General features: G+C 44.6%; 1 protein-coding gene across 18 annotated transcripts in view; it reads left to right on the plus strand.

The window, feature by feature from the left end:
• Positions 1 to 24,607, plus strand: part of MTMR3 (myotubularin related protein 3) — a 1,044,680-nt gene that overhangs the window by 927,707 nt on the left and 92,366 nt on the right. For all 18 annotated transcript variants that reach the window (XM_069214606.1, XM_069214607.1, XM_069214612.1 and 15 more), the window contains one exon: positions 6,998 to 7,108. In XM_069214606.1, the coding sequence (XP_069070707.1) occupies positions 6,998 to 7,108 (111 nt within the window). The remainder of the gene's footprint in view (positions 1 to 6,997; positions 7,109 to 24,607) is intronic.

The raw sequence follows: 24,607 nt of genomic DNA on the forward strand, positions 1-24,607 counted from the left end.
AGGAGCATCGGTTAAGCTTGAGACAGTCTTCAGCACCAATGTCCTTGCTCTCAGGGGATAGATCAACAAGAGATACACTATCGAAGAGATATAGGTCAGGCAGTGTAGAGATGGACATTGAAACCTTTGGTTGTGACACAATAATCTACAGAGGACAGAATGTCAGTGAGATCAGTGGTGAAAAGATCACCTTTAAGACATTCCAGATCAACATTGACATATGCACAGCCAAATTGAGGCCGAGATATACTGCAGTCACTCCTTTATCTGGATCTTCTGATAGACAATTCCCTCCTTCACTGCCAGTATCGCCATTGGCATCAAAAGTACAGAGAATCAACATTCCAATTTCTGACCCTTTCGAAGAACCTCTGCTGCCACTGGAAATCCCATCAAGACTAGTAATGGTGCAGAGGATTACTTCCATGTCTGTACCTGAAGACACGTCAGCATCTACCACATCACTTGTCCCACCACCTCATCTTTTTGAGACATCGCCAAAGAGACAATAAAAATGTGTACCAGGTTCCCAATGCTATATTCTCCTTTTACTCACACCTCTACTACATATACTTCAACTTCATCCCCTGCTTCTGTGTTGCACACCTCCTTTGCGGATGACATACCATTCCACAATGTGCTTAGTAGATGGGCGGACAAACTACTGTTTCCATCATTAGGGTCCCACATTGCTCTAAACCCAGGCTTGGTAGGAACTGACATAGGAGAAGTTTCTCTTTCTGACAACCATCAAGATGGCAATCCCAAGGATAGTTAAAAATATAAGCCTTCAGATCAAGACTGCGTATCTCTGACAGGAACCAAAGCATGGACTGTTTATTGTGTCAACTGTGAGAATTTATCACTCTTCTGCACCTGAGACCGCCTTACCATCTGGCAGAGAAGGCAAGAAAATATATGCTGCTGGTCTAAGTTTTTGTAGATCTGCTGAAGTTGCTTTAAATATAATCAGTGATTCTGTTTTGCAGCTATGCTAGATCATGCGGGGAAACATTGTCAGCTTTTGCAGAGGATTAAGCATGAGATCACAAGCAAGATTTTTTTTAGAGGTCTTCCAGGATGGTGAGCCGTTCTCTAAATTAAGTGATTAGTATCCATCCAAAATTGCCATGAGTTTCCCTGAGACCTGTATCCTGGCTACTCCTAACATGTTTAAAAAGCTGATGCCCCATTTAAGACCCTTAAACTTCCATTTAGAGGATCTGTTCTTTTTTGGTACACATACTGGATGGGGTGGCCACATGGGAGAGGCGGAGATCAGAGGCACCTGGTCTCCCGCGGAGTCTGAGCTCCACATCAACCTTTTAGGGCTCAGGGCGATCAGGCTAACATTGAAAGGATTCCTTCTCTCTCTCAAAGGGAAGGTGTTGCAGGTGTTCACAGACAACACCACCGCCATGTGGTGCTGCAGCAAGCAGGGCAGGGTGGGGTTGTGGACCCTTTGTCAGGTGGCTCTGCGCCTCTGGATGTGGCGTCGAACATCAGGGCATATCCCTGGTGGTTCAACATCTGGTGGGCTCTCTAAATGCCAGAACGGACAAACTCAGCGGTCAATATCTGGTTAATCTCAAATGGTGTCTCCATCCAGAGGTGGCGCAGGTCTCTTTCAGAAGTGGGGAGAGCCTTGGTTAGATCTGTTCCCCTCTGCAGAGAAGTCGCAATGTCAGCTGTTTTGTGTGCTGGAGTTTCCAAGGCAGCACTCGTTTGGCGACGCTTTTCGTCTCAATTAGAGATCAGGTCTCCTTTACACCTTTCCGTCCCTTCCACTTATGCCCAGAGTTCTCAAGAAGACCAAGAATGACTGGGCCCATGTCATTCTTGTGGCTATGACTGAGCACGAAGAGTCTGGTATCCCGAGCTCTTGAGCATGGCCATTGCTCCTTCACTCAGACTGCTTCTTCAGGAGAATCTTCTGTTGCAGCAGCAGGTGATGGTTCTCCACCTGAACCTTTCCAGTCTGGGCCTCCTTGTGTGGAAATTGAGCGGCGGAAGTTGACAGCTTTTGACCTTTCGTCCGAATTCTGTAATGTTGTCTTTGCAGCCAGGCGTTTCTCCGCCAAAACGGTTTACGTCTGTCATTGGAGCAAACTTGTGGCATGTCTGTTGACCACCTTTCTGCCCCCCTTTCTGAGGTCCTTTGCTTTGTTCTTTCTCTTTGCAGCAGGGCTGTGCTCTGGGTACCTTCAAAGGTTATTCATCTGCCATCTTGGCTTTTCTCAGATTACCTGACCAACCCTCTTTATTTGAATCTCCCATTGTTGGTAGATTTCTGAGGGGTCTTACCCATATCTTTCCTCCTTCTCCATAATGTCCCAGTGGGATTTGAACCTGGTTCTTACCTTCTTGCTGTGTGCTTCTTTCGAGCCACTTCACAACTGTTCACTTCGGCTTCTTACCATAAAGACAGCCTTTCTGGTCACCATCACTTATGCTCGCAGAGTTAGTATGCTGCAGTCTCTTTCCTTGAAGCCACCTTTCATTTCCATCCATTCTGACAAGGTGGTGCTTCGTACCAAGGCTTCCTTTCTACCTAGAGTGGTCACACCCTTTCATGTCGGCCAATCTATCACTTTGCCTACTTTTTACCAGCCCCCACATCCTTCTAAGTCAGATGAGAGACTCCACCGCCTGGATCTAAAAAGAGCTTTGGCGTTCTCTCTTGATCATACCCAAGAGTTTTGGGTGGATGATCAACTCTTCATAGGTTATGTGGGTGCGAAGAAAGGTCGGGCAGTGCAAAAGAGAACTATCTCTACATGGGTCATTCTCTGCATTAAAATGCGCTAAGCATTGTCTAAAAGGCAACCCCAGAGGGTTTGTGCGCTCACTCTACAAGAGCAAAGGCTGCCACTAATGCGTTAGCACACAGAGTTCTAGTCCTGGACATCTACCAGGCAGCAGTATGGGCGTCCTTGCACACGTTTACCAAACACTACCGCCTAGATACTCCGGTCCGGAGGGAGGGCTACTTTGCCCGTTCAGTCCTGCAGGACATCCTAGTATGATCTTGGTTCGGTATTGCTTGGGTATCTATTCTAATGTAAGGAATCTACAACTAGGAGACTCTATCAGATGAACAAGTTACTTACCTTTGGTAACAAATTATTTGGTAGAAACATATTTTAATTGCAGATTCCTTACCGACCTGCCCTTCCTCCCAGCTCTGTGAATTGATTTCTGGGGACAGGGATTTCTGTTTCAGGGTGCATAGTTCTGGCACACCAGGGTCAGAGTTTTTTAATGGCTCAGTGCTTCTGGCGTAGAAAGTCGTGAAAAGAAACTGATGTGAGCGTGCTAAGTTGGCGCTTGTATGCGACCCGCGACATCATATCCGGCGACCACAATGCCAGCCGCAAACGTGGAGTCGACCAACTCCACCTGGTGGCGTGCAGGGGTACTGCATGAAGAAAAATCTCCAGATCCAGACTGACGCCTGGGGAAATTCTAAGTTACGGAATCTGCAGCTAGAATATGTCTCTACCACATAATTCATTATTGAAGGTACGTAACTTGTTCTTTGGTATCTCCTCCGTCTCTATAAATCCTTGATCCATGCATCCTTTATAACAAGTGCACTTACTTGCACATTAAATTTATAATAATGGATTTGGAAATCATATTCAGATTGCAAGCAGGCTAAAAGATAAGTGCACATTGCAATAGAGTTGTCTTTGCCTGAAAAGCTTGAAGTTGGGGTGCCTTGGCGAACCTTCACTTTTGGTTTCTTGTGGCCTGCCCACGGTCACTGGGACCACCTCCTCCCATCAGCCCCAAACGTATGCAAACTGTATGTCCTGTTGGTTATGGCCTGGTCTTAAGTCCTCAGATGAAATCAGTCACGAAAAGCACATTCTAACACTTGCAATTGCTTTACAATTATCTCTTATTTTTCCCCTGTAGAATTGGCCTCTCACACCTGAAAAACCTAGCAGCATGTACTCAGTCTGTCTACATTTATGCTTAGTATACTGAAGATCTTTCAAACCCACACTGCCTTGCTCATCGTCCAAAGTTCAATGGCCACTTGAAATTTTCCCTCAGTTTGCACAGCTAGGTACCTATCGCAGAGGTCATGATTCAGAACCCTACGGAAATCTCATCTCAGCTGCTCCATAGGCTGCCCAAGGTACATTTTCCAGCCTTAAATCGAGGCATGTAAGATGGACTTCTTGGAAATCATTCAACACAGAGATGAGAAATGAGCAGCAGGTCTCTCTCTTTACATTTAGGAGTGTCCCCTTCATAATGCTGAGACAGCTGTGAAGTCTTGTCTCTTCCACTTGGCCTAGAGCGTGTCTCTTATGTCTAGACCTTGAAATCTTACCTCTCCTAATATCAAGTTATTCATGTTTCTCATTGTGACCTATTAATCATCTGGCATATGCTTGAGAGCGGCCTTTTGAGGTTGAGGTGCTGTATACTATAGCTTCTCCATTTCTGCTTGCATCCACACGTTTGAATTTTAAGGATATTGCACTGCTTGCCATGCCTTCATCACTCCAGACACAACTTTCCCACTAGCCTGTGTTGACTTTGTGTATCTGTAATGATCTTTGCTCATTTTCCTTGTACCACTTTTCCCTCATCACTCCGAGTGTCTAAGTTAACAGTAATGTTTCATAAGGCTCTTCAGAATCCTCCGACCCTCCCCCAAATAAAATAGTTTAGGCCCTGTGGTTGTATTACATTAAAACGGCACAGGGTACCGGCTTTTGCGAAGCGGATGTGATGCGCCTAACTGCAAACGGCACCATATTACAGAAAGAAACTGTTTTGTGTCTGATGCAAATGCATGCCTGCAAAGGGGGTACAGCAGCATTGAAAAGTGGAGCGGTGATTAAAACGTCTGGTTTGTCTTTAAGTATTCAGACCCAGTGGGGTGTGCGATGTGACTACTCCCACCTGTAGGATGATGTCCGAGAGAGTTCGTCATGACCACTACAAAGGGGCGCCCTGATTGTGCAGCATTTTATATGTGATGTGCAATCAGCGTGCCTTTGCTGTGCTTTTTTACCCCTGCACCCACAGTCCGGTACAGGAGCAGGAACAAAGGATTTTTCCTTGGTGTAGTGCAGTCGCAATATGTGCACTGGGCAATACATATTTACTGAAGGAGCTGGTCAAGAATTTTGTGTCACATGTATTATTGAAGGCAGCAACTTCTGTATTACCAAAATGACACAGGATCACAATAAATTGGTGCAAGTGCCCATTGTGCCCCTTTCTGTAAAAAGGTCTCTGGTGTGCAAATCCAATGTCTTTTTACGTGTGGAGTACAGACTATCTACTCCATATGCAGCCCGTGTTTTGCTTTATTATACTAACGTTAATAATTACCCTTTGACTAGCAAGGGCTTTGCTACTGAGGCATTCTGAGAAGTGTTTACACTAACGGTATTCTTTATGTTATATTAAGGGGCCCATTGTACAAATGCCCTGGCTTTGGAACTGTATTTCTTTCGTCATTTTTTTTGTTATGAAATTCAGACATACATAAAGTCAACTCTGCATTTTGCCACTTAAAGCAACCCCTGGCATCAAAAACATTTTGATTATGCTAGTCAACATATGTATAACCCAGTGCAGGCATTTTGGTCCCTCATTTGGATGTGAAGCCTCACGTTACTCTAAGAGGAATCATGTAACTGCACTTACAGTGTAGAAAATCATTTAAACTAGCTAAACAAGGCGCATGCAGAAGGTCCCATTAATTACAAAATCTGTACATTTACCATAGTTTCCACCATTATAGTTTCATCAGGAGTTAACTAGATAGCTTCATGGAACTTGGCTTTCATTGTTGTGCTTTCTAACAAACACCTACCAGTCTTCTGGCATAGGTTAAAGATCAATGACTGACAGGAAATCATGATTGGGCGCCATTAAAGTGTGACTTGATATGAAAATAGTCTTGCCACTCATTCCTGCAGGTAGACCAGAGATGCCCCTAGGTTAGATATTTGTGCTATCTTCTAGGCTGCCCCTGTGTTGGGAGTTTGTAGGTGCCATTTGTTACTGTAGATCGCAACAATGGACTCCTGGGATGATCAACTTAAACCCACAATTATACTGCTGTCTTCATACTAGGGGGAACGCTCTTGCATCAAACTCCAAACCATTTCGGGATCCCTGACAAGACTTAAATCCGAGCAGCTATTCTACAGGTATTAGGAATACACTCAAGATGCTCTACAAATGTGAAGAGGTCTCACAGGAATTTCAAAGACTTTTACGCACATCAGCAGATGAAAAGTTATAAGCATTGCCAAAACCAGTAGTTCTAGGTTTAATGTACTAACACATGCAGCGTTGCCATATTAAAATGAGCCACTTACTTGGTAGCTCGAAGCACCGGATAGAGAGACATATACCTTTGAAGCACTCTTGTGGAAGCAGAAGGAAACAATCAAACACTCAGTAAGTAGCAGTAGAAGAAAGATGAACACTGGGCTGATCCAAGACGTGGTTCACAGAGTCTACAGCCATGGACTGAGAGAGGCTCGTCGAGGGAAGCCAAAGATTGAAAGGGGCAGAATCAAAGACCTCTCTAAGTATATGTTTGGAATTAGATCTGTTTGACAATTGAGCTGTCAAAACCCAGACCCAAAAAGACCAATGTGCTAGTAGGTATCTTAAAAAGTGGCCTTTATAATGGATTTTTACCTTACTTTCTCGGAGAAAAACCAAGGGGTGCTCGTGTTTGTGGATCAGCAGGGAGTATAGATTATTTTATAGATTATTATTCCTTATGTTTTATCTTGTTGAGGGGTTTACGTTGAGTATATATGTTGAGGGCAGTCTGTACTGTTAAGGTCCAAGTTATGTAGCATTTCTCCTAGATGCAGTGTTTCTTGTTTTTGATATAGTGGAGGGTGTAACTGGTATGGTCATCACTTCTATGCTGTGTTTTTCGCTTGACAAGGAAAAAAAGAGTGTTGTTCAGGCTCCCTTCGGTTTTTTTTTTGTTTACCTACAGACCTCAATGCCTGACACGGAAAGCAATTTGGATCCAAACTGCTTGTCTCGCTGCAGCACAGAGATTTTCTCTGAAGCCAGCTGGGAGCAGGTGGATAAGCAGGATACAGAGGTACAGCCTTCCTCCTTCTTCTGTTTCACTGTCTACTTGCAACACTGAGTAATGTGCCTTTTTTCTAGCTCTGCACTCCAAAGATTGTCTGCTATACTATTGGTCCCCTTCATCTGCCATCCATCTAACATCAGTACCGTTAACATGCATGTTTCAGTCAGGGTGTCATTGAACTTGAGGATGTTATCCTTTGAGTTAGAGGAAGGCCTTTCTGTGATAAATGACAGACCATTGCCTGGAACCTGCTAATTGTTTGTAATGTGATCCTGCCATTTATGCACTTCTGTGTGAAGAGGTTGGGAAATTACTGAGTGCCTTTCAAAAAAGCTGGAGCAGTAAGTATTTTAATAACATTCTGTTCTTGAAAGCAATTCACCTCCTATTTACTTACAGCATACATGAATATCTTCTTTAAAAGAAACCATGTTCACTTAGTTAATTACAGGTTACCTACTGTAGCAACAATTTTTCTCTCACACCCCACTCTTAAAAAGAGGAAGTATACCTTAACTGAATAGCATTCTAGATAACAGAAAAAATCCAAATGGCAGTGGTGGCACTTAAAATCCATTATTCTCGGAAGTGCCAGCATAAGGAACCCATCGGAGGAAATAATGTCTTATATATGTATTACAGATGAATTTCTACATATCTCTGTATCATGGAAGATTCTTTCGACATTAACAGTGATTGTTTGCTGATAGAAGGCAGTGGGACAAACTTTGTTGTGGTTGCTCGTGGGGATGTTAGGAAGAAAGAAGTGATTGGGAAGGAGTAGTACCTTGTCTGTGGAAAAGACCTTAAAGAGAATTGAATATGAAAAGGCTTAGAATGTATTCACCATCCGCCTGTGTTGGCTTCAGGCAGACAGGCCACATTTCAGGTCACTTGTTTGATATCACTGGTGTGATTGGTTTTAAAGAGTCATGAGCCCACACAGCCAAGCAGATGTTGAAAAAGATGGGGAAGTGGGAGATGACTTCACCGTTTTAAAGACATGTTTTAGGCCTTTTTCCTGCTTCTGTACTGAAAGGAAAGCCCAGTAGATTTTAAGTAGGGGCAGGGGTTAATAGAAAAATAATCTTACTTTTGTATTTTGCCTTCACCCTTATTGACATTTTGTGCATGCTTTGTGGCATGGAAGTTTGACTTGATTTATTTTCCTGTTTATGCCTTGTTTTCACTATCCTTTTCTTAAACTCCCTCTTAAAACACAAACTGTTATTCTGTCTGTTCCCTTCTTACTGCCTCTTAAAAGTACCAACATCTTCAACATTTGTAGTTGTATTTTCATTTAAAATATGATTGATGTTTGTATACTGTGATGGTGTCAGATGTTCCATGGCGCATTGCAGAGTGGTATGATGCATCATGGAACATTGTGATGTGCTACATTCCTTGGGAGTCCACTCACCCCGGGCCCCTGATGGATAAGAACTCATGTTGTTTCTGCAGTAAACCTATACTGACTTGACCAGCTCGTCTTAACTAACCACTGCAGATTGGCGACAGGTAGATTTTCAGAGCGTGGCATCTCAAAGGGAGAATATGACTAAGACTTGTAACATTTAAGGTGTACTACATAGTTTGAAACATTGGGGTGTGAACATTGCTCATTGCACAGAAAACAGCAGAGGCCAGGGCGGTGTTGCCTTTAGCACCACAGCAAGATTAAAAATACATTTCTGGAAATGTGCAGACTAGTGCATGAGCCACTTTCCCTGCTTTTGATAATTTCTGTGGCATGGTAAGAGAAGGTGATTAGCGGGCCTGGAGTTCAGCCATCCATTCAAGCTCCAGGGTGCGAACCTGTGCATGAGCCACTGCCTCGCACAGTGCAGGTCGTCCAATACAAAACACACTGAGCTGAATGCAAGCCATCCAGCAGAATACATGCTGAGCTGAATGCATTGGTCTGAGGACGAGAAGCAGTGAGTAGTGTGTGAGGCTCCTCATTCTGCAGCTGTTCCTTAAAATTTTAGAGGAACAGTGACAACGAGAAAGGATTTTTATTTATCCAAGAAGCTGCTTCTTCACTGATCAGACCACTGGTCACTTGGCTGCTCCCATCAGAAAATGAATGTGTCCTTAGTTTACATTGACAGTTGTACACATAGCAATCTGCACTCTTCACCTTGTGCACTGCATCATTACAGCCCTGAACATTTGTGGAACAACCATCATTCAACCTTTGCACGCATTAATTTAAGAGTGCAGATGAAACCAATGTATCTCCATCAGTTTGCACTCTTTTCGTTCTTCTATGATTTGCATGCAATAAGTCAGAAGAACAGATCATTCTACCAATCATCAATGTTCATGCTTTGGTTTTGTGACATTATTGTTGTGTTTTGTATTATAAGTGTAACTATTGCAAGTTACATATTAAACAGCTGTGGCACTAGGGCATGCAGGGCTGGCAATGTTAGCATTCAGCATGTAATGCTACTGCCACCTTGTTTAGAGGAGTCTGGTGATCCACCAACGAAGTGGGGATTTGCCTATAAGGTCTTTCCATTCCTATTTAAATGTTATAAATGACCCAGTACGGAAAAATAAACCTATACTATTATCTAGGGGTAGAAGGTCAGAATGTGTTTGACCATCTCCCTGAGTGCACCACTCCAGAAGGTGAACATCCTTATGAGTTTAAAATCACTGTTTCACAATTTAAAAAAATACTTTGCAAGTAAACATTTTTTTAACTGTGCACAGGTGCAACAGGTGTAACATTTTGACAAGCGCACAAGTGCCCACTGAATCTATCGTCACTTAGGTCTCTACCTTTTAGGTCTTAGCCGCAAGCTATGAATTGGAGGCATTAACGTCCCAACTCATTTGAGACCAGTAAAGTGGTAGGTGGATTTCCAAACAGTAATGCAGGAGCGTTTGCTGACACGAAAACCAAGCTCTCGATAATGTCAAAGGCATAGCGAAGGGGCATTGAAAGTTTACTAGAAAATACACAGCAGTTGGAGGTTTTGTTCTCCATCATTAGTATGTCTGGCACACTCTGAGATGCTACAAGGTAAGCATCACAGCGGTTAAAAGCAAACATATCAGTGGAAAAAAATATCCAAACCAGAGTATTTTATCTGTAGGTCGATGTCTCATCTATCATCAGCTAGGAATTGCCCGGTGATAGACTAACAGTGCAGGAGCTGCTGTACAATTGGTCACTTTTTGAAGGTATGCAAAGATAGCAGAAGAAACACTGATGTGTCCTAAATGAAGAAGTAGACACCCAAGAGGGATCAAGTACCAGTGCAAAGTAACTAGTATTAGTGGTAAAAGAGTGATGGCAAACAAGTGGAATCTAAGATTGTGGATTGAGAAACTGATATGCAGATTGATATTCAGTACAATAAGCTGTTAAAGTTTATAGCTCGCATCACCATTGTGGTGATGGCAAATACAAGCAATTTCAGTCATTGAAGTTGCTTTTGCCTCCAGGTGACACAACAGTGCCATTTAAAGGTAGTAAGGTATATCAATTAGGTTATTTTTCAGAAAAGATCTAAATGCCCAACTGGAACATCAATGGCAAGGTGTACATTGCCAGAAATAGAATCAGTGTTCTGTGTTGGTGGCACCAGGCTGAGTTTAATATAGCCAGTAAAATAGGTCTTGTCTGCACACTCGTCATAAATTCCCCTGATACACTAGACCATCTCAGGGTGCATTGGGAGGGCTGGCTGGGTCCCCTGAAAGACGGTGATTGGTGAAATGCCATGATGTCCCCTGGGTCATTACCATCTCCTCTAGGCTGTGCTTGATCCAAATCTACTACCTCTACTGTGCCTATCTCACCCCGGCCAGACTGCACAGAGTGGGCCTACCCCAGTATCCCACTTGCACTCGCTGCTCCGATGCCCGAGCTGATTTTTACCGTATGGTGTGGTCATATCCTGTGATCCACAGCTACTGGGCAAACATAATGTGAGAACTTACTGATGTGCTGATGTGGGAGGTCCAGCTCTCCCCTTTAATGTTGCTACTGGGAGTTATGAAGGGCTCAGGAGGCTCTTGAGCAGACAAGGCATTCCTGGGTACTGCCACCATGGTGGCTCAGCAAGATATAGCAGCCAAATGGAAAAACTCTGCTCCTCCAAAAGTAGCACCGTGGCGGAAAGGTGTGGGCTGGTGTACAGGGCAAGAGAAACCTGTATATGAAGCTAGAGGATGCCTTTCAAAGCATGAGTGGGTACAGGTTAGGTGGTTTGGTCACCTTGGATGAACCATTGGTTACAGCTAGTTTTATGTTTCACCATTGTTTATTTTTGATCAGTCACACCCGCGTGTTACGTGATGTTGCCTGTCTGTCACATAATTTACTCATGACGTACCAAAATGTGCTATCTGAGTGTTCTACATTACTGTTGTTAAATTCAATAATATTGGTTATTAAAAAAAAAAAAACAGTGACTCCTATCTTTATTGAATGAAAGAACTTTTGAGTTGCCACTAGAAATGTGGCAAGTGTAGACAGGTGGGCGGAGAAGTTCAGTACCATGTTCTCAGACAAACCTGGAAAGGTCAAAAGGGCTGTGCACACCCTCAGCGTTAAACAAGGGATAACTACAGTGAGCCACAAATTCTACACAGTGTAAATAATTATTTGGCAACAATATTGAGGGACGTGTGTGCAAGGTACTAGTGAACTAGTGGCTGCAACGCTTTAGCCGTTGTCAGTTGTTCGTGCACACAAGATATGGGGTGAATTAAGGCTATGCATGAACTTAAGACATTTGTATAAGTGGAAAGCTTTCCTTTTCTTTGGGCATACCATCTTTTCTACATATCACTAAAGGAGAATGGAGGGGTACAGGAAAAGCTAGAGTACACTCTTCCCCTCTATTAATCAAATATACAGGTGTTTATGGGACACAGGACATAAACCGTATTGACCTGTGTCCTTCTGACATGCACGTGAGGGAACAGTTTTACAAATACTCTGGGGTACACCTCAGAAGGAAACAGTGTTCCTCCGATGGGCTTACAGGCTTTGTATCTGTGCTTTACCACATGGAACTTCCATCATAATCCGAGAGGTCCAGTACTGAAGAAAGCCCATGGCTCCTGTCATGGCCACATAAAAGGGCTGAAACATGTTGACCTAATGGGAAGGGTAGAATTATCCCTTTCCAGTTGCTTTTAATCTTACACACTGGAGACACAAATAAGAAATTGTTAGTCAACCAGTAGATAGTTTTATTTTACTTCGTTCCTCTTTACACTAATCACACCTCGCACCTGTAATTCTAGGTCTGAATAAGCACACAAATTGTTTTCGTCCGACGAGCTCACTATTCCCCAGGGTTGTAACCTTCTGGGTAAGACTTAATGTCCAGTTTGAAAATGAGCATTATGATAAATGTATACCACCCTTTGATAGATGAGGACTTTAACCCTTAAATAAATAGGACCATAGAATGTTGGCCTGGCCAGTCTGTATTAAGTCATCGATATTTAGTTTCCTTTAGAACTCTTTCCAGGGTACTCAGTGGTTTATTGTTGTAAGAACTTCAACAAGTTGGATTAGGGTAGTTGGTTTACAAAGTTAGATCTCGGAGCACTTACCACCTAGTTGAAATCTATATTTCCAGAACTGCATTTGATGGCATTTGGCTCACCTGAAACAGTATTTTAGTTTTGTGGAATGCATTTGAGGTTAGCTTCGGCTGCTGCGTTTTTTCAGAAATCATTGACAAAATTGTTCTTGGACAGTTTATCAGTAGTTGCTTTCCAGAATGGCTTACGTATTTTTTCTGAAACTGTGAGAGAAAAGAAAGATCGGACAGCGAGGTGAGAGCAATGAGATCAGCTTGAAAATGGACAAATGTGTGTTTCAGGCAAAGAAAGTCACTTACTTAGGGCACTTGTTGTGTCTGGATAGGTTCTAACCGGCAAGCCAAATATAGTTCAGAGCATTGTAAAATACTGTGCTTTAGATAAGAGAGCAATTCTTATTGTTGCAAGGACTATGCAAATTCTATGCAAAACTTGTCAGAGATTTTGCCTAACAGAACATTTCAGGTCTTTATTGAAGAAGGAAGCTGAGTTGGTCTGATTCGATTGGGCCAGTAGGCTTTTGTGGACATCAAGTAAGATATTGTGTGCAAAAGTGTTGCAATTGTCTCTTGAAGGACATCACACTTGTGTGACAGTGGATGTAATGGCATGTGGTCTTGGGTGCTATTGACGCAGAGTGATGGGCGACATAGGATGACAGTTTGTTTTGTATCTAAAACGCTACATTGAGTAGAACACAAGTATTCTCTCAAAGAAAAATAGTTACTAGTATGCTTGTGTAGTTTAGAAAAATTGAGAAAGTTACTTGGCTTCGGTAACGCTCTTTCTGGTGGCTGCTCTAACTGGAGATTTCTCACCTTGTGAATACCTCCAGGTGCAGGACCGGAACCAGAGAATTTTTTCAGCATTTCCTTCACGCGTTAGTAGGTGGCACCTTGCGGCTCTACGCTGGGTCCATCCTGCCCCTGTCATTTCCTTTCATTGCATATTTGGAGCTCACTCTCTCAAGTTCTGCCATAGCTGACAGAAGTTCTCTTTCAAAAGGTTTTCCATTGTTCTTGGGACATTACCACTCTTCCCACCCCCCTTTTAAACCAAAGTGACAGGGTACAAACCGTGCAAGGACTGTCGCAAATAGATGTTTGTAACATACCCTCATGAGGTCAGACTCTGTTGTCTTGGCTGCAAGCTTGACGTAGTGCGACAGGTGTTGCTAAGATGAATCCAAAAGGCCGCTTAGACTGTCAGGCCAAGGTGTATGTCATCGAACATTGCTGGAAGGTGAAAAGGGGCCAGTCAAGGGCTTTGATGCTTCCTCACTCCCGCGGTCCAGCTCATGATCGCTCATTACTAAAATGTAAATCTTCACGTAAGTCCAAAAATGTACGTTATTCTGCAAGGTATTTTAAAGAGAGGACATCCTAGGAGAAATTATCACTGTTAATGGAATGCACTTTGTGTCTTCTAACATTAGAGATTTCCTAGATAGTTTTGGGGTCAAACATACCAGGACTGTACTCTATCATCCGCATAGCATTGGAAAGTTCCAGTGTTTCAATAAAGTATTAGTGGAGTGTATTCAAACAGGTGTTCCTGGGTTCAAGTGGACTGTGCGATTATAGACCAAGGTCCACATCTAACCAAAAGTGCCAGGCGACTGTACACTGGCTGATTGGCTGATTACCGGCCACCCATAGGCCGCTTGGAGTAGTGCAGAAGCAGAACCGACGCTGGTGCCAGAAGTCGAGAGGCCGGGAGGCTGGTACTGGCCCTCCCCGTCAGCTGCAACTGTGCTGCGTCTGTGCCGTCTGTGTAATATCAAATCAAATCAAATCATTAACATTTATAAAGTGCGCTACTCACCCGTGCGGGTCTCAAGGCGCTAGGGGAAAAAGGGGGGGTTATCGCTGCTCGAACAGCCAGGTCTTTAGGAGTCTCCGGAAAGCGGAGTGGTCCTGGGTGGTCCTGAGGCTGGTGGGGAGGGAGTTCCAGGTCTTGGCCGCCAGGAAGGAGAAAGATCTCCCACCTGCCGTGGAGCGGCGGATGCGAGGGACAGCAGCGAGTGCGAGGCCAGAGGAGCGGAGGAGGCGGGTGGAGACGTAGAAGCTGAGGCGTCTGTTGAGGTATTCCGGTCCCTTGTCGTGGAGGGCTTTGTGTGCGTGGGTGAGAAGTCGGAAGGTGATCCTTTTGCTGACTGGGAGCCAATGCAGGTGTCTCAGGTGTGCGGAGATGTGGCTGCTGCGGGGTACGTCGAGGATGAGGCGGGCCGAGGCGTTTTGAATGCGTTGCAGGCGATTTTGGAGTTTGGCTGTGGTCCCGGCGTAGAGGGTGTTGCCGTAGTCCAGGCGGCTCGTGACGAGGGCGTGGGTCACGGTTTTTCTGGTGTCGGCGGGGATCCAGCAGAAGATCTTGCGGAGCATGCGCAGGGTGAGGAAGCAGGCGGAGGACACGGCGTTGACTTGCTTGGTCATGGTGAGAAGAGGGTCCAAGATGAAGCCGAGGTTGCGGGCGTGGTCTGTGGGGGTCGGTGCGGTGCCGAGGGCCACCAGGAGTCGTCCCAGGCGGACGGGGTGTTGCCGAGGATGAGGACTTCCGTTTTTTCAGAGTTCAGCTTTAGGCGGCTGAGCCTCATCCAATCTGCGACGTCCTTCATACCCTCTTGTAGGTTGGTCTTGGCGCTGGCGGGGTCCTTGGTGAGGGAGAGTATAGGTTGGGTGTCGTCGGCGTAGGAGGTGATGATGATGTCGTGCTTGCGTACGATGTTCGGCGAGGGGGCTCATGTAGGCATTGAAGAGTGTCGGGCTGAGCGATGAGCCTTGAGGTACGCCGCAGATGATCTCGGTGGGTTCTGAGCGAAACGGAGGGAGGTAAACTCTTTGGGAACGGTTTGCGAGGAAGGAGGCGATCCAGTCCAGGGCCTGGCCTTGGATCCCGGTGGAGCGGAGGCGGGTGATTAGGGTGCTGTGACAGACGGTGTCAAAGGCAGCCGAGAGGTCGAGAAGAATGAGGGCAACTGTTTCACCGTTGTCCATCAGGGTTCTGATGTCGTCTGTGACTGAGATGAGGGCGGTTTCAGTGCTGTGGTTGGTTCGGAATCCGGTTTGTGAGGGGTCGAGCAGGTTGTTGTCTTCCAGGAATAGAGTCACGCTAGCGGTCAGGGGCTCTATCAGGCAGCCGGGAGTCCAGGCGGCTGTTCACTGGCTGCTCCCCAACAGTAACATTAACCACCAGGCATTAAGTAGAGGTCGGAGGCAGGAGAGGGTGCTCTAAGAGTGCTCTCCCACTCCCTGGCACCCCCCCAACCCTCCCACAGCTCAGACTCATGCAGAGGAGACACTGCGTCATGGGCAGCCCTGACAACCTCCATCCAGCAGGACGACTGCAGGACACCACCACCCGTGCTCCCCTCCGGCTCCCAAACTCTGGCATTGAAGTTCTTATCATTAAAGGGGTTCGTAAAAGCCACAGACTGTGCAGCACCTTGCCAGGCAGCCTCTTCAGAAGGACTTACAGCTGTGGAGACATTGGCCGGGAGGCACTTAGCCAGCACTTAGCCTGCAGGGCTTCAACACGATTAGGTGCCCATGCGGGGGCCCCCATACCTTGCGGGCCTCTATTGTGGGGACTGAGCAGGCTAGCTGTGGCTTTGCAGTTGGCCTGTTGCTGGTGCGGGCCCACAATCTAGAGGAGCAGCATTTTGGGTCACAGGTTGGGAAGCAGAGTGCCCAAGCATTAAGGTACAAATAAACCTCAAGCAGCAAGAGAGTCAGAGATTGTGAACCAGGCAGCTCTGGCCTTTCACACAGCCTGCCTCTGAAGGGGCTAAGTGGATTGTGATTGCGCTGTCCTTCCAAGCGCACCCCTCCATCAGAAAAGACGCGTGCAGCACATCCAACTCTTATGTTTCTGGCACCGGGAACCACACATCTGGAAAAGAGGTAAAATATTGCTGGGAGCCTCTGGTGGTTCACGGGGCTCCTTGTGTGATGCAGGGTTGGTAGCATTCAGGAAAGTCAGCAGTGACTGGGCAACAGAAGTGGCCAAAGGTTTCCCAAGGTGTGGCTTGTTGCCTTTCTTCTTCCCCCTCTTCACGTCCTCGCACCTGCTTTGTTCAGATCCTTGCCTGCCCTAACTTGGGAATAGGGTGCTGCTAGCTGATCTGTAAACATACCTCTGATTAAGACCCTTGATGCTTCTCACTTTTTTCCGGACTGTCATTCAAGCCTTAAGCTCCTCTAGCAAATTTATCTGATCCCTAGGATAACACACCAGTGCCTTGGGAAAGCGGAAAGCAACATCTGCGACTGATAAACTTTGAAAAAGACGCAATGACTGCCAAATAATTGAGATCAAGTCACTTACATTTTGAAAAAGACGCAATGGCTGCCAAAAAATTGAGATCAAGTCGCTTACTCCCGGGGAGGTCTTGTTCCAAAACCAAATCTAATCCTTTTTGCAACAAAGGAGCTGTAGCCCCGGGGCTGAAATGTAGAAATCACATTTTTTCTTTCTGGGAAAAGGAGAAGGCTCTACCTGAACTCTTGAAGATTAGATCTTCTGGCAAAGGGTCCACACCCAACAGTTTGCTGCTGGAAGAACCACAGCACCCTAGTTACAAGAGGTCAGCACAGATCCATCATCATTGAAAAAATTGTTCATGATCCACTCACCTCCCCAGTAGCCCTCTACGAGACTGAGGTCCACGGATTACGTAAAGATGCTTTGCCAACCCACAGATTCCTCTGCCCTTCAGTCTGTAACTCCGACTGTTTTGCCCTTAATAGGGAAGGTTTGCTCGTGGGAGCCAAAGAGGAGGCCTGCTCCCCCTCCTTCCTGCAAAATGTTGACTTGGAACTTTAGTTGGTTGATTTCTCTCTTCTAGACTTGGACTTAGAACTATATAAAAGATATGGTCTGCAGCTGGGGTGAATACTCTTGAATCTTCTCCCCTACCATTGTCCACGGGCCTGCAGCTCTTTAGCAGTTCCCCCTCTAACCTACCTTTGTTATGTTCACATCTCTTAATGACTCCTGATTTGGGCATAAACTGTAATTTCCCAAGCAACCCTCTGGATCAAAACATTCAGGTTTCCTCCTCTCTTCTTAGTCTAGAGAGATTTCTATCATCTATTTTAAATCTATTAGAAACATTTGTTGGGGGTTCAGATTGTATTTTTGACACTGTTTCAGCTATACTAAAGGAACTAATTGCTTACAAAGGAGGTGTCTTATCCAGGTGGCTGGTTGACACCTGTTCGGTATAAGTCAATAAGGACGCTCAATGAAGGACCACACACCAATTATGAATACAATTTAGCTTTACTATAATTTCAGGTAAATTTAGGCATTTAGCACATCAACAATAGTGGAATAAGAATAGCAATGAAAAGCATCTATTCATATATATGTACACTACAAAGAGTATCTATGTATACGTATGAGCAAAGCGTTCATTGACAGAATAAGAATAGCAATTTAAAAAAAGCATCTATATATATATATATATATATATATATGTTCGATGGCATGTGTAGCTGCAGATACACATGCTGTGCACATCCCGCCATCTGGTGTTGGGCTCGGAGTGTTACAAGTTGTTTTTCTTCGAAGAAGTCTTTTCGAGTCACGAGACCGAGGGACTCCTCCCATTTCGACTCCATTGCGCATGGGCGTCGACTCCATCTTAGATTGTTTTTTTCCGCCATCGGGTTCGGACGTGTTCCTTTTCGCTCCGTGTTTCGGGTCGGAAAGTTAGTTAGAATCTCGGAAAAAACATCGGTATTGTTTGCGTTCGGTATCGGGTTAGTTACAACAGATCGACACCGAATTTTGAAGAGCTCCGGTGGCCCTTTGGTTTTTTTTCGATCCCCCGTCGGGGCCTGGTCGGCCCGGCCACGTGTGACTTCAAGGCTGATGGAACGGACCCCATTCCGCTTCTGTCCAAAATGCCATAACAAGTATCCGTATATGGATCAGCATCTGGTCTGTAACTTGTGATTGTCCCCAGAGCACAAGGAAGATACTTGTGAGGCCTGTCGAGCGTTTCGGTCCAGAAAGACGTTAAGAGACCGAAGAGCCAGAAGACTGCAGATGGCGTCGACGCCGACAGGACAAGAGCTTTTCGAGGAAGAAGAGGAAGCTTTCTCTATCCACGAGTCGGACTCAGAAGAGCTCGAGGCCGAAGAAATGCCGAAAACTGTGAGTAAGACGTCGAAACATAAGACTCACAAGAAGTCAACAAAAGCCCAGGGGACGCCACCACCAACAGGCCATGGCTTAACCCAAAAAATAGGTGACTGAGCCAAGGCACCGAAAAAGGGCACGCTGGTGTCGAAGTCATCCGACTCCGGTCGAGATACCGCCACACAGCAATCTCGGACCCGAGACATCGGCTCAGAGAAATTTCGGCACCGTGACAGCGGCACCGAACAAATTCGGCACCGAGAAACCACCACGCCGAAAATTACAAAGGTTTCTTCGGAGCCTAAAAAGACGTCCGAAAAAGTTTCGGTTCCGAAACATCCAGCCTCGGAGCCGAAAACAGGTTCCTATACAGAGGAACAAGGATTGTCCTCCCAAATGCAAAAACATAGATTTGGAGAGGAACTTCTAGCTGTAGAGCCAGACTATACTCAAAGGAGGCTCCATATTCATCAAGACACAGGCAAGATAACCACTCTTCCCCCAATTAAAATAAAAAGAAAACTTGCCTTTCAAAAACAAAAAGGACAAGGAGCCACAGGCAAAGGTGGCAAAGAATACAACACCACCACCGTCTTCACCACCATCAGTGCACACATCACCAGTAGCAACTCCTCCACTGATGCACTCCCCGACTCATACTGCCATGAGTCAAGATGATCCCGATGCATGGGACCTTTACGATGCTTCAGTATCGGACAACAGCCCAGACTCGTACCCTGCCAGGCCGTCCCCTCCTGAGGACAGTACATCTTACACACAGGTGATCGCAAGGGCAGCTGCTTTCCATAACGTCACCTTGCATTCCGAACCAATTGAGGATGACTTTTTGTTTAACACGCTATCCTCCACTCATAGCCAATACCAAAGACTACCTATGCTCCCAGGAATGCTAAAACATTCAAAACAAATCTTTCAGGATCCTGTTAAAGGCCGAGCCATAACTCCAAGGGTGGAGAAAAAGTACAAGCCACCGCCAACAGATCCTGTTTATATTACAACCCAGTTAACACCAGACTCAGTTGTCGGGACAGCTCGTAAGAGAGCGAACTCTCATACCTCGGGGGACGCACCACCTCCAGACAAAGAGAGTCGCAAATTTTATGCTGCGGGCAAAAGGGTTGCAGCACAAGCAGCAAACCAATGGCGCATTGCCAATTCACAAGCACTTTTGGCAAGATATGATAGAGCTCACTGGGATCAAATGCAACATTTGATAGAACACTTACCCAAGGAGTTCCAAAAAAGAGCACAACAAGTGGTGGAAGAAGGACAAAGTATCTCTAATAATCAGATACGGTCTTCAATGGATGCAGCAGATACGGCTGCAAGGACAGTAAATACTGCAATAACAATAAGAAGGCACGCATGGCTGCGCACGTCAGGTTTCAAGCCGGAAATTCAACAAGCCGTGCTAAATATGCCATTTAATGAACAGCAGTTGTTTGGGCCGGAAGTCGACACTGCTATTGATAAACTCAAGAAAGACACTGATACAGCAAAAGCCATGGGCGCACTCTACTCCCCGCAGAGCAGAGGCACATTTCGCAAAACACCTTTTAGGGGAGGGTTTCGAGGACAACCTACAGAAACCACAACATCACAAACAAGGCCCACTTACCAAAGCCAATATCAGCGGGGAAGTTTTCGGGGGCAATATAGAGGGGGACAATTCCAAAAAAATAGAGGAAAATTCCAAAGCCCCAAAAGTCCTCAAAATAAGCAGTGACTTACAAGTCACACATCCCCATCACATAACACCTGTGGGGGGAAGACTAAGACAATTTTACAAACATTGGGAGGAGATAACAACAGATACTTGGGTACTAGCAATTATCCAGCATGGTTATTGCATAGAATTTCTCGAATTCCCTCCAACAGTCCCACCGAAAACACACAGTATGTCAAAACAACATATAAATCTTCTAGGATTAGAAGTTCAAGCATTGCTCCAAAAAGAGGCAATAGAATTAGTGCCAAAACAAGAACTAAACACAGGAGTTTACTCACTGTACTTTCTGATACCCAAAAAAGACAAAACTCTAAGACCTATACTAGATCTCAGAATATTAAATACATACATCAAATCAGACCACTTTCACATGGTTACATTACAAGAAGTAATCCCACTGTTCAAACAACAAGACTACATGACAACACTGGATCTAAAGGATGCATATTTCCAAATACCAATACATCCTTCACACAGAAAGTACCTAAGGTTTGTATTCCAAGGGATACATTACCAATTCAAAGTGTTGCCATTCGGAATAACGACTGCGCCAAGAGTTTTTAAAAAATGTCTAGCAGTAGTAGCTGCACATATCAGAAGGCAGCAAATACATGTGTTCCCGTACCTAGACGATTGGTTAATCAAAACCAACACGCAAATACAGTGTTCACAACACACAAATTATGTCATAGAAACCCTACACAAACTAGGTTTCTCAATCAATTACTCAAAGTCACACCTTCTGCCGTGTCAAACACAGCAATACCTAGGAGCAACAATCCACACAGTAAAAGGAATTGCCACTCCAAGTCCACAAAGAGTCCAAACATTCCACAATGTAATACAAGCCATGTATCCAAACCAAAAGATACAGGTCAAATTAGTAATGAAACTCCTAGGCATGATGTCCTCATGCATAGCCATTGTCCCAAACGCAAGGTTGCACATGCGGTCCTTACAACAGTGCCTAGCATCACAGTGGTCACAGGGTCAACTTCTAGATCTGGTGTTGATAGACCGCCAAACATACATCTCGCTTCAATGGTGGAACAGTATAAATTTAAACCAAGGGCGGCCTTTTCAAGACCCAGTGCCACAATACGTAATAACGACAGATGCATCCATGACAGGGTGGGGAGCACACCTCAATCAGCACAGCATCCAAGGACAATGGGACATTCAGCAAAAACAGTTTCATATAAACCACTTAGAACTGTTAGCTGTGTTTCTAGCGCTGAAAGCATTTCAACCCATAATAACCCACAAATACACTCTTGTCAAAACAGACAACATGACAACAATGTATTACCTAAACAAACAAGGAGGAACACACTCGACACAGTTGTGTCTCCTAACACAAAAAATATGGCATTGGGCGATTCACAACCACATTCGCCTAATAGCACAATTTATTCCAGGGATTCAGAATCAGTTAGCAGACAATCTCTCTCGGGATCACCAACAGATCCACGAATGGGAAATTCCCCCCCAAATACTGAACACTTACTTCAGAATGTGGGGAACGCCACAAATAGATCTATTTGCAACAAAAGAAAACTCAAAATGCCAAAACTTCGCATCCAGGTACCCACAACATCAGTCTCAGGGCAATGCACTATGGATGAACTGGTCAGGGATATTTGCGTACGCTTTTCCCCCTCTCCCACTTCTTCCATATCTAGTAAACAAGTTGAGTCAAAACAAACTCAAACTCATACTAATAGCACCAACATGGGCAAGGCAACCTTGGTACACAACACTACTAGACCTTTCAGTAGTACCTCATGTCAAACTGCCAAACAGACCAGATCTGTTAACACAACACAAACAACAGATCAGACATCCAAATCCAGCATCGCTGAATCTAGCAATTTGGCTCCTGAAATCCTAGAATTCGGGCACTTAGACCTCACACAGGAATGTATGGAGGTCATAAAACAAGCTAGAAAACCTACCACTAGACACTGCTATGCAAATAAGTAGAAAAGATTTGTTTATTACTGCCATAATAATCAAATTCAACCTTTACACGCATCTGCAAAAGAGATAGTAGGATACTTACTACATTTGCAAAAATCTAAACTAGCTTTCTCTTCCATTAAAATACATCTTACGGCAATTTCAGCTTACCTGCAAATTACGCACTCAACTTCATTGTTTAGGATACCAGTCATAAAAGCGTTTATGGAAGGCCTAAAGAGAATTATACCACCAAGAACACCACCAGTTCCTTCATGGAACCTCAACATTGTCTTAACACGACTCATGGGTCCACCTTTTGAGCCCATGCACTCTTGTGAAATGCAATACTTAACGTGGAAAGTTGCATTTTTAATTGCCATCACATCTCTAAGAAGAGTGAGTGAAATTCAAGCATTTACCATTCAAGAACCATTTATTCAAATACACAAAAATAAAGTTGTTCTACGGACCAATCCTAAATCTTTACCAAAAGTAATCTCACCGTTCCACTTGAATCAAACGGTAGAATTACCAGTGTTCTTCCCACAGCCAGATTCTGTAGCTGAAAGAGCACTACATACATTAGACATCAAAAGAGCACTAATGTACTACATTGACAGAACAAAACTAATTCGAAAGACAAAACAACTATTTATCGCCTTTCAAAAACCTCATACAGGAAATCCAATTTCAAAACAAGGCATTGCTAGATGGATAGTTAAGTGCATTCAAACCTGCTATCTTAAAGCTAAAAGAGAGCTGCCTATTACACCAAAGGCACACTCAACCAGAAAGAAGGGTGCTACCACGGCCTTTCTAGGAAATATTCCAATGAACGAAATATATAAGGCAGCAACATGGTCTACGCCTCATACATTTACCAAGCACTACTGTGCAGATGTGTTAACTGCACAACAAGCAACAGTAGGTCAAGCTGTACTAAGAAAATTATTTCAAACTACTTCAACTCCTACAGGCTGAACCACCGCTTTTGGGGAGATAACTGCTTACTAGTCTATGCACAGCATGTGTATCTGCAGCTACACATGCCATCGAACGGAAAATGTCACTTACCCAGTGTACATCTGTTCGTGGCATTAGTCGCTGCAGATTCACATGCGCCCACCCGCCTCCCCGGGAGCCTGTAGCCGTTTAGAAGTAGATCTTAAACATTTGTACATTTGTAAATATATTACTTGAAACTTCATTATGTACATGCGCATTCACTCCATTGCATGGGCACTATTACTAGCATACACAACTCCTACCTCACCCTCTACGGGGAAAACAATCTAAGATGGAGTCGACGCCCATGCGCAATGGAGTCGAAATGGGAGGAGTCCCTCGATCTCGTGACTCGAAAAGACTTCTTTGAAGAAAAACAACTTGTAACACTCCGAGCCCAACACCAGATGGCGGGATGTGCACAGCATGTGAATCTGCAGCGACTAATGCCACGAACAGATGTACACTGGGTAAGTGACATTTTCCATATAAGTACACTACAAAGAGCATCTATGTATACATCTGAGCAAAGAGTTCATTGACAGATATGAACTTGGAATAACTGTATACCAAAATGTGATACACTACGATGTTCAGGGAGCAGAATATAAACGAGTTTGATACTTCAGATAAGCTTTGATTTACTGCACGCTAAAATGCATATTTCAATTACTGTGGCAGACTCACACTACGATGTTCAGTAAGGAAGAAAAACTATAAACGAGCTGAATTTCTCAGATTATAAACACAGTGCAAGCATAATAATCAATCATAATAATAGAGCAGAGAAGCAAAAAGCCTTTCATCCCTGGGTGGAACTTAACTTAGTCCACGAATGCAGGGAAGCCCTCTACCGCCCGCTTGGACCTCTCTCCCCCTCGAGCGTCACAGTCTTGGAATAGCAAAACAGGGAGGCAGCTCTGGGTCTGAAGATGACAGTTTCATAACTCCATCTGCGAGCTTTAATTCCCTCACCCACTTTTCAGTGTTTAAATAACCTGAAGCTTGGATTCTACTCCCTTCCAGTATTTTCTAGCTATGTTATCAGTACATGTCTCTTGGCTGCC

The sequence above is a fragment of the Pleurodeles waltl genome, chromosome 11 (genome assembly GCF_031143425.1).
Source record: "Pleurodeles waltl isolate 20211129_DDA chromosome 11, aPleWal1.hap1.20221129, whole genome shotgun sequence".
Lineage (NCBI taxonomy): Eukaryota > Metazoa > Chordata > Amphibia > Caudata > Salamandridae > Pleurodeles > Pleurodeles waltl.